This window comes from Strongylocentrotus purpuratus, unplaced genomic scaffold (genome assembly GCF_000002235.5).
Source record: "Strongylocentrotus purpuratus isolate Spur 01 unplaced genomic scaffold, Spur_5.0 spur5_scaffold_4, whole genome shotgun sequence".
NCBI lineage: Eukaryota > Metazoa > Echinodermata > Echinoidea > Camarodonta > Strongylocentrotidae > Strongylocentrotus > Strongylocentrotus purpuratus.
Window position 1 is genome coordinate 11,094,146 of NW_022145610.1, and position 11,345 is coordinate 11,105,490.

Genomic DNA, 11,345 nt, shown 5'->3' on the forward strand with positions numbered 1-11,345 from the left:
TTTCGTTTTTTCTGGGACACACTGTATAATTACGAAAATTATGAGTAAATACACAATATGCTACATAATTATAACTCCCACGATCCATTCCATTGCATGCAGCGCAAGTTGAGCGATGCTGATGACGTTCATTACGTCATATAAGATCATGTTATTCATGACCGCCCGCCGCGATTTTTTTTCCCCAAACAGGTTTACCTATGAGCGTAAAATCCTGCCTCCTGATTGGTTCAGAGGTATAACGCATCATGAATATTCATGAGCTGAGCTCACAGAACTATTGCTGAGCTGCAAAGCCTAGTATATGTATTACGCATGCGCGTGGACTTCAGTTTTCACTAGCCATTTTGGGTGTACAAAATGTATGTGAGCTGTGGTGGAGGGGATTTTTATTGGGGAAGGGAGGGGGGGGTGCCTGTGTGTTTGTGAATATTTCTGGTTGTTTTTTGTGCATGTTTGGTTTGTATAGTTTTTCCACATCTATTTTTTACACTGCGGATTTTTTGACAAAGAGTTCACTTATAGTAACACACACAAATATTCCAATTTCACACATAGGCTATACATAAACACTCTCTTTCTCTCTCTTTCTCTCTGTCCAGTGGAGTGGTGGATCCGGGGGGGCACAGGGGGCACATGCCCCCCCCCCCTGTCAAAAACTATGTTAAAATCAGCCCTAAATTCGCCCAAAATATACTGAAAAACGGGACGTGCCCCCCCCCCCCCGGCCCAAAAATGTATTGAAAATGTTATTTAAACAAATATTATAAAAAAATAAAGAAATATGCCATGGCTGATCTAAAAAGGTGACCTTACCCCCCCCCCCCCCCCCCCCCCCCCCAACGGAGCAAATGTCAATTTAAAAATTTCGTGACCAAAAATTTTCCTCTTTGCAATAATTTGAGCTTTCAACAATAAATACAATCAGCAGGTTCCTATTTTCATGAATTTAAGCTTTAAAACATCCCAATTTTAATTAAAACCTGAACTCTCACTATTTATTCTCAGATTCAGACGCCGCCATAATTGCTCATGTAAAAGTTACATCTTTGAACCAATCACTGCGCATGCATGCAGTGTACATACGTAAGTACACAATTAGCTAGCATATAGCTGCATGCTATGAGCAGCTTCGACTTGTGTCACGCGCATGCGTAATACTACTAGTAACTTTGCAGCTCAATCATGAATATCATGATGCGTATACCTCTGAACCAATCAGGAGGAAGGATTTTACGCTCATAGGTGAACCTGTTTGGGAAGAAAAAAAATCGCCGCCCGGCCTGCCCCTGGCATCTTCATACGCTACTATTTGAAAGCCATAAACCACCAGTATCCTCATCTTGGAGTCAAAGCTGTTGATACGGGCAAACCAGAACGTCATACACTGAGCAGCACAAAGGGTGGCCGTTTGCAAGACTCTTTAAGACTCTCTACAAATAGAGTAGACGATTGGTGAGTTACGTTTTGTGGACGCAGTGATGCCAATTCATTTTCAACAACTGTTCTAAAGTGTTCGATCACGATGGTTAGCGCGGAGTCAATAATTTAATGACCCTTTAAGTTTGCATACGTTCAAGAATATTTACCTCAATACGTACGTGACCCCTTTTTAATTTCACAAGTACAAAATGGGAACTATATAAATTATAGGTCTAACCCTATTTTTGCTTATTGAGTACACATTCAAAAAGAGTGCCATGTTTTATTTGCAACATACACACAAAACAAAACAACAAGATACATACCCATTCACATGTCGATCTGCGAAGTTTGCGAACATCGATACTGAGAATATGAAGCTTTTCCTCAAATTAATTGATCTTTACAAAGAAATACCCGTTTTCAAATTCGTGAACATTGAGCGCATTGAATAACATTTTATTAGATTTTGTGATTTTTAGATCTAAGAAGCACTTAATTTTCAACCGGGGTGCCGGTTGAATTTGAGAATTTGAGTAACACTTTAAAAAAATCATTTTTTGGGAATAACGTCGATTATGTGAAAACCAATTTATTAAAAACCGTTAGAGTATGTTATTTCATGAGGAAATAGCATTTTGAAGGTGATAGAGTGTCTTTGTTCGTCGCTCGCTTCACTGCTCACAACTTTTAAAAACAGGATGATTTCTGGCAGCGTAGTGCCTGAATACCTTCATCGTTGAGCAATGAAGTGCCCATTAAATAGACTTTTATTTAATAGAGAGTTGCCTGAATATATATTACATCCTTTATATCAAATTACATTTTGACCACGCTCGTTTGTTTCACTCGCTTGCAACATTTAGAAAGATGATAATTATTCTGACCAATGAGAAGCCCGAATCTCTTCATGTTCGTGCATCGAATTGACCGCATCAAATGATTTTGGCATTCATGTTTTCTGCAGCGAGATGCTCGCACTCTTAATTCTATATTTTATCACGTGTGTTAATCATAAGGTACATTTGTTATCATAACAAAAGTATCATAATTTTTTGCTCGCTTGCTCCGGTCGCTCGCAAAATTTAGAAGATAAAAATTGCCAAAGTGTAGATGGTACTTGACGCGTGTTAGAGGGATCCTAACTGAATCTTCTGTAAAGTATTTAGGAATGGGGTGACGATAAACTGTTTCATTTCTTTGAAAGAAGTGTCATGCGGATTATTTAAAAAAAAGGTTGAAAAACGCTGCTTTAGCCTGTATTTACATGTAGGCTTTTTAGTGTTTGCAAACCGCCCTAAAAATTATATTTATTTTACGCGTAACTTATAATAATCATGCGTACGCATATAGTCAGTGTGAAATGTAACCACCGGAGGCGGTGTTACACAGAAAAATCCCTTAAAAAATCCCTTGAAAAATCCTTTCAAGGGAGAATTTTCTTGCTTCGTTAGTGGATTTTTAATGAGATAATTTATGACAGACAGCAATTAAGAGGATAACTAAAATCCGGATAACTAAAATCCGGATTTTTGGCCTCTGCGTGACACCGCCTCGGGAGTGGCAATTTCTTGCATACAAAATATTACAAAAAAGCAGGGACGGATTAGCTTTTTGCCAAGGGGGGGGGGGTTGACCCAATGACGATGCAGAGCATCGTTTACGAGCCGCAAAGCTGCGATCCGATTTTTGTTGCTATTTTGAACGCCCGTAAGTGATGTTTTCTTGGCATGTACTAACATGCGGAGCATCGTCCACCTTATTTGCTTAAAAAATAAGAATTTGATCAATTTCCACCCTTAGCACGTTTGTTTAGTTAGTTGCTTTATCTACTTAAATTGTTTGGTTTTTTTTCTCGAAAATCTTTGCCGTCGTGTTTGAGAAGATTTTTCAATATTTGTTTTCTTCACACAGAATCGTTAATCATGTTGGCAGTTTGTCTCCTCACTTTCATCGCAATGTCGATTACCGCAGTCCCCGCCACGACCCCGACCCCGACCCCTACCCCACAGCCTCATAGTGTAATTCAACAATGTGAAAGTGAGTATTTCAATAGATATATTAATTTATTTGTATATGTGTATTTGTGAATTTAGTAGACTATGTATGCAAGTATTTATTTATCTATTCATTTATTTATCTAGTTGCGCATTTATTTATTTATTTATCCATGTTTGTTTTGATTTTGTTTTCATCTATTAACATATCTATCAATTTATTTAATAATCTATCTGCAGGCTTAGAGTGCCCCACCACTACTATATTAGAAGAATTTGGTTCAAATATGTGGAAGAGACGGTTAGAACCAACTGTATGGGCGTATAAGGTCGCTCCAACCTGCAACCAATCTGCAGCAACAGGTTTAGTCTTCAGTTACCTCCAATCCTACTTTGTGGGTAAGCTTTGAGAATCAGACTTTTGTACATTTTGTTATAATTCCGAAGAAAGCATAGAACACTTATTTTGAGATTGCCAAATTTATAAGAAGGTTTATCCAAAATTTGATTTTAGATGATAAAATTACTTTAAATAAGGTCAGCTTTTTTTTGGATTTTATGGAAGTGAATGAATTCGATCTAATTTGATTATCTTATACGCAAATACTACACGCTTTCCATCAAACGTAAATTTAGCTTATCGTTGATCAATTATTTCAAAGCCATTTTAAGATATTATCGTTCATTACGATATTAAACCTATGTTAAAAACAATAAGTTTAAACGGGTATTTGATAATAATTGGAAACATTGGTTAGCTGCTGTAAAACAAAAACAAACAAAAATTAAGTTTATGTGCACTAGCATAATGCATTCTACTCCTAAAAAAGACGTACCCCAATCGGATTTAACAAGTAATTAATAATCATAACTAGGCAATAAATTGATAAAATCAAAATTATCTTCTACATAATTTTTTGATCATTATGTCTTGATGAATTTCATCTATTCGAATTATACATGGAAAAACCTTTTCGGTTTTTTTTTTAGTCTCGTTTGATTTCCTACGTCTAGCTTTTCTTTACGTTAGCTTTGGAAGAATATTGCCATAATTTATGTATTCGTATATTTTGTGTACAATGTGCCTCTTATTGTTAAGAATAATTGTAAGCATTATCCAAAATAGAAAATAGCAATCCAGTTGCCTATTTCCTTATCTATTTGAATATAAAAGCCTTTTTAAAGAGAAAGTAAGAGAAAATATATGGATGGGAGGAGGGGCGGGGAGGGGGGACATGCCGAGGGAAGAAAATGGTATGAGGACCTTTCACAGATATCTTACTATGCCTACTACATCTTTTTTAAATAAAACAAACAAGAACAAATGACTCCCCCTCTTCCTTTAAAATATTAGCATGGATATCATTTTAAATCAGTCATTTGACATGGGAGAAAAGTGAAGATAGCAGATGATTTTAAACTTCCGCTTCCTAAAATGAAACGGCAAGTTACATTCTTTTTTGGCAATGTTATATTCCGTTTCTTTTTTTAATCTTGATGAATTGTTTCAAGCCAATGTAGGAGGGATGTATACTTTGGCACTTGTAAACATAAATATTGTATTAGGCCTGCTTCGTCTTATTCTATCAACATTTCTTTCATGTCGAATTGTTTTGCTAGCCAACGGGATTGATGAGACGAAACCAATGATTTTGAAAGTCTCGGAAAACATACCCGTGTCATCTAATTCCTCGTGTTCCGACCAATCAGGATCTTACCCTTGCTGTGACCAAAGCTACGAACTGCTCTTCTTCATCCCTGTAGCTTCGCAAGCAACCCCCCCAACCCCATCACAGGTACAAAACTTAAAGCCCAGGTAGTGTATCCCCTTTTCAGCCAACATCAAATTATGTAGAACTTTGCAGGAATTATGAATATAATATACATAATTATACGTATATTCTATCTGTAATATTTAAACGTTAGCAGTGTCCTAGTATTCAAGGAAACATGCAAGTAAACCCGTTTACTTTCTAGACTTCACTGTCAGACACTAGTTGGGGTGACTGACTGACTGACTTCTTTTTTCTTTGGTAATAACATACAGTAGCCTACATGAGCATTTGTCTACATCCATTACCCACTTCTTGTAATAGCCAAATTAAACTGACTGAATCTTTGCGCAGCACAAAACGTACGACCATTGGGTACAAGGGTTTGAAAATCAGACCATTTAATTAAACGAGCGCGCTCGCTAAATTCGATTCAACAGACATTTTCAAGTCCTTTTGTTTTAAGGGAAGTTCTAAATTAGTTTTATCTTTCAAATGCCGTTGGAATTTCTGGCGATGCTCAGTGGCTGCCGGGCTCACGATCAATTGGGCAAAAAGAATTTCCGTTTCGGTTTAATAAAATTTGGAGTGGACTATTAGGCTATTATTATTATTATTATTTAATTTGTTTGGCCTGCAATTGGGACATAGTACCATATAGTAGTTAATATACATGTGCATGTATTGCTTCATAATTCGCTGACACCAGATTTCGTTGGGCTTAAACATCTTAAACAGACAGTGAACCCGTTGTCCCGCCAGAAAATACTTCAGCTTGCCAATCCATATCTCGATGATGAGGGAAGCTTTATTTTTATGAGAATTCCTTATGGCGGTAGGTTCAGGGCACAGTGCAGACCCCGTTGCATAAAACTTACCACTGATGGAACTTTGCCATCAATAGCAAATAAAATAGTAACAGGGCTCAACAGCCAATCAAAATCAAGGTTCCCATGGTAATTACCATTGCGGGCACAGTTACCATCAATGGTAAGTTTTGTGCAACGGGGCCTGCACTGAAAATGTCCGGGGAAATAGCCGAGAAAATAGAAAAGAAATAAGCAATGAAATTCTCCTGCTCAAGAGCAGGTGAAATTCTTGTGTGACTCTGATGAAACTCTGTATATGAATGGGTTTGGGAGAAAAACTGCGGGGGTATTGATCAAAGGTGCAGCGCTGAATAGCCACAACCCCCGCGCTCGAGATCGGCAAAACTGTTGCTTCCTCCTGCGTAATTTGGCCTCATACTGAGTATGAAGCCAAATTACGGATTTGCAGCCAGACAAATTGCTTTTTTTTTTAAATGCTTGTTATAAACTGTAATGTCCGTAATAAAGGAAATAGAAGCAACCGCCGTAGATCCATGATTGTATTCCACCAGTGCGATATGATCTAGCGCTTGTAAAATTAATTGATGACCATTTCGCTGACTTCAATCGAGCTGCATTGAGCTATAGTGCTAGCTAGTTGGGCTGCCGACTGAATCCAAAATCAAAGCGCGCCCAGCTAGCAATCGACTGCGCAATAATTATTCACTTCCGGCGGCCGAGGCTCGCCCAAGCATGGACCTACGCGAGTGAATTTCTCCGGCAGTATGAAAAGCATACACGGCCTAACTTTGTGTTCATAAGACAAATTCTATCGGTGTTTTTTTTTTTTTTTTTTTTTTTTTTATAGAGTCACTATGAAGAGGGTCCTTTTATTGGGTAAACATCGTGATGGTGAAAAATTCCCCATGAGACCCCACTCCTATAGGCCCGAATTCACAAAGGAGGTTTGTCGACAAACCGAGGTTTATGTACGTCATATGACGCGTTTTGACGCGTTTTTTACAAACCTGGTTTGTAAAAACGGGTTGAAACGCGTCATATGACGCAATGGCAATTGGTCTTAATTAATTCATCGATTGTAGGTGGGTAAGACTTTGCGGCTTTTATAGCAAAGATTACCTTCTTTCTTAAGTGACGCCAAAGGACTTGGTTATGTACATGCCAAGCTTGTTGTCTTTGTACAATCAGAGATTTAACATTACTCTTTGGGTTATTATTAACCACCCCCTGTAAATGGAAGCAATTGAAAACGAAAGTTACTGGAACCAGTAAATTTTTATATGAATTAATGAATTACTGAAAATATTATTGATATCAATTTAACAATTTTGATATAAGAAAAAAAAGAGATACATAAAGATAGTATTGAACTAATAACATGTTGTGTGCACATACCTAAATTAATAACTACTTCAATTCTATTTACACATATGAGTAAAGGCATTGTTAATTTAAGAAAGTGCTAGACTTGCTGCCTTTGTCCTCAAATAAAGACTAAATTTATATAGTATTTTATATGTATGTGTAGGCTTTCCCACCAGCGCACTTTTACGAGTATTATTGCGAAACTGGCCAGGCTAGCGTGTAAAAAAAATTGCGCCGGCCGCCGAGGGGTCATGGCAGGACGTGCTAGTTCCCGACAGCATATAAAGCAGCCAGGCCTCGAATATTAAAGCAGTCGATATGTCTTTTATATGTCGAATTGAAACAAAAATCTATCACAAATTCTTACCTTATCCATTTATTGAGTAGAGATTGGTTAAAACATCACTGAAAATCTGAGACACTGTGTGTAATCTTTGCTTAAGAAATGACTGAAAATTTCAATCATTGGGAATCGCAGACAAAAAGCACTTGCACAAGGAACATTTTAACACGTAAACCAATGGGTATCGCAGCAAAATTTTGCTATTTTAATGGTAACCGGAGTTTTGAGGGATCTCACTCTTGGACTAAACCGGTATTGACATTTTTTTTTTTCTTTACGGGAATGGCTAAAATCACGTCTCCAATTCCGACCAATCAGACGGCTTGATTTCTTAAGGTGAGGTATATAAGTTGTATAGCTGTAATTAATATGGCACGTTCCGCCTGCCATACCTGCCTGGTCCACTATAGTTGCTGGCATCCTTACTTTCTAATCAAGCTTTTCTTTACATCGGCAGTTTTGAGGATCTAAAGGGCCTATCTCACTGAGCAGCGAATGCTTGCGAACGTTGCGAATTTGGATTCGCCAACTTTTCTGACGAATGTTGGCGAAAATCAGCGACATTAAGTGACGTTTAGCGACAATTAGCAACATTTGAGCGAATGTCTCCGAAAGTGTTTGCGAAAGGCAGTTGGCGACTATTAGCGACTGTAAACAAATGTTAGCGACAACTTTTGCGAAGATTAGCAACTATTTGCCAATCCTTTGCCACTATTTATGAACGTTTCAGACCTTTTGCTAACTACTGGTACTCAATGGGTCGATTTTATAAAGGAACCATATGGTAACGTGGTCGCTAGCTTTGGCGAAACACAGAGAACTGACGAAAAAAAGAGCAAAACCGTTTAACAACCGTTTGCAAAGGCTTACGACTGTTTTGCAAACGCCTGCAACTGTTTGCGGAAAAATAAATTCGCAAAGAAATTTTGAACATGTTCAAAATTTCTTTGCGACAAGAAAAACTGTTTACAACAAAGAAAACTGTTTGCGATCTTTCTTGCAACCTTTTACAACATTTTACAAACTCTGGCGAAACCCCAAATTCGCTACGTTTGCAAGCATTCGCCGCTCAGTGAGATAGGCCCTTAAGGACTCGTTATTCCTTCTTTCTCATTATCATCTTGTTGAAAGGCAGTGACGGCCCAAATGTTACTTAAATAATCTTGAATAAGACCGAACCAATTGGGGTACGTTGTAACCCCCCCCCCCCTACCCTCCCAAAAAAAAAGCTACAACTTCTGTTTGAAAACATGATAATCAACGGGAAATGTTTCAAATCTATTAATCTCTTTGAAAGATTGAAGTACAAAGTGACTTGATCTTAAGTCATTTTGTTCAGTAGAATTAATCGATATTGTGGATTTCATTTTTTTAAAGGACTCTGGGGTGACGATACTGCACTTGGCAGATTCTCTGGAGTTCTACGGCATCACCTATGTTGGCGAGAATCACAATGCGGTGGAGCAATACGAACAGCTTCGTGGATACCTCAACGCGCAGGGCAAGACATACTTTGAAGACTGGTACTTTATTGCAGGTGAGTAATTATGTAGTACATGTGGAAATCATCCACTTAAGAAAACTTTCCCGATAACCATCCTCTCATAACAACATACAACAATACTATTATTATTCTCTTTATTGTTTATTATTGGTGATGATGACGACGATGATAAAGATGATTACTATTATTTATTTTAGTATTAGTAGTATTTATTATTATTATTATTGTTATTGTTGTTGTTATTATTATAATTATTATTATTACTGTCATTATTATAATAATTATTGTTATTATTATTATTATTATTATTATTATTATTGTCATCATCATCATCATCATCATCACATCATTGAGGTGTCGTGGTAAAGTGGTTCATTCACTCAATTTATATCCAAGGTTTGAGGGTTCAAATCTCAGCGTGCCGACACTAACGTCCTTTGGCCAGACACTAATCCACATGTGCTACTCTCCACCTCGGTGTGAATGTGTACCTGGCAATAACAAGTCCCTCGGAGAGGACCTAAAGCCTTCGGTCCCCTCCTTGCTTCCTTCAAACATACACATGACTTTTTAGCAGTCCGGTAAAACAAACAAACAAGCAAACAACATTAACAATTGAAGGGCCATCAGGATGAACAAGGGTGAAGCTGATGAGGCTACGTAAACCCTTAGTTAAGAAAAATTAAACGTACAAGTAATTTGATGTACTTATTTATTTATTGTATTTCTCTTACAGCTTATGACAAACCAACGGACCCTCAGCCTCATCGGAATGAAATCATGGTTCTTATCTAGAAACCCAGAAGGAATTATAATAATGAAGGCACCGATAACCCGAACGACAGCCCAAGAAAACCAATGAGATCGCAGTGGGCGTGGTGGTCGTCAAAGACCACACCGATCTCATTCCGTTTTGAGCTGGTCGACAAACGACTCCGACCAAGATTTTAATGATTTTATGTCATTTCATTTCATTTCTTTCGTCACATATGATAAGATTGGCTAAAGAATACAAAATAAGAACAACTGGATGGGAAGCACTCGTTTTTTTTTTTCTTCACATTTCCAAGGTGTATAATCATAGTAGTTTGCTATCTTAATTTATTATGAGATAAAATACAGTGCTTTGCTTTTTAAGTAGTTTTGAAATACATCATAATTATTATAAACCATTTCCAAGGCATTTAATCATAAAGCAGTTTGCTATCTTAATTTATTATGATATAAAATAAAGTGCTTTGCTTTTTAACTAGTTTTGAAAAAAAATTATTATTAACCGTATCAGACATCTGAGCAAGGCAATTTTCAAGTTTTCAATGATAAGCCAACAAAACTACGGGCGAAAGAAATATTATTGAATAATAATACACAGTTAACCAATGAACAAATATTTTTGCCCGATCAGAAAAGTCAACGCAAAATGCTTGTTAAACTAGCGGGCAATTGTAGATCCAACATCCAGGTATTTCTAACTTTCATTGCGCATATATTAACTGCTTAATTCAGGGCAATACGGCTTCTCATATCCATACAGTTGTATATCACCCTCACCTTCGGTTCTGGCGATTATGTCGTATTGCCCTGAAGGCAGTCAATATTGTTTAATTATTATCCCAGTAATATGACGTATCATAATCAGCATGATCAGGGAACCATATTTTCCGGCATTGTCCATTTCAGCCGTTTCATGGTGTCCCATTACCATATACATGTAGTTTTGTTATACCCTGTAAATATATTCTTTTCAGAAATGGTAACAAATTCATTCATTCGTTCGTTTTTCCCGAAAGTTAAATTTTCCAAATGCTCATGATAATCCGTAGGTTCATCATCATAATTATGGTTATTCCTAAACCCAAATTTCCCACACCAGGGGGTCATAATTCCGAAAAAATGAAATAGGGTTTCATACATTTTGTTGCGTTATTCCGAAGTTTCGTTTATTCCAAAAGTGAAATAGGGTTCATTATTCCGAATGTCTATACTTTCAAAAATGATAATATAAGTACTGTATATCTGTTTGAGATATAGTGTTTACGTGTAATATATAAACATGACGTAATCGTAATGTCGTTCTCTTTGATATAGTTTTTTTCGGATTGGTATTGGAAT

At 37.1% G+C, this 11,345-nt stretch overlaps 1 protein-coding gene across 1 annotated transcript; it reads left to right on the top strand.

Moving 5' to 3' along the window:
* Window positions 1-5,018: 5,018 nt before the first annotated feature.
* LOC115929345 lies at window positions 5,019-10,390 on the top strand. The gene is made up of 3 exons (XM_030998148.1): window positions 5,019-5,215; window positions 9,107-9,266; window positions 9,970-10,390. Exons 1-3 carry the CDS (start codon window positions 5,066-5,068, stop codon window positions 10,026-10,028), a joined length of 369 nt encoding a protein of 122 aa, XP_030854008.1. The 5' UTR covers window positions 5,019-5,065; the 3' UTR covers window positions 10,029-10,390.
* The last annotated feature ends 955 nt before the right edge of the window (window positions 10,391-11,345 follow it).

What these genes read in the sequence shown, in the direction of transcription:
- LOC115929345 (XM_030998148.1), top strand. Translation starts at nt 5,066, where the DNA reads ATGATTTTGAAAGTCTCGGAAAACATACCCGTGTCATCTAATTCCTCG. An exon ending in CCCCCCCAACCCCATCACAG is followed by an intron (nt 5,216 to 9,106) that starts GTACAAAACTTA and finishes ATTTTTTTAAAG; the next exon opens with GACTCTGGGGTGACGATACT. An exon ending in AGACTGGTACTTTATTGCAG is followed by an intron (nt 9,267 to 9,969) that starts GTGAGTAATTAT and finishes TTTCTCTTACAG; the next exon opens with CTTATGACAAACCAACGGAC.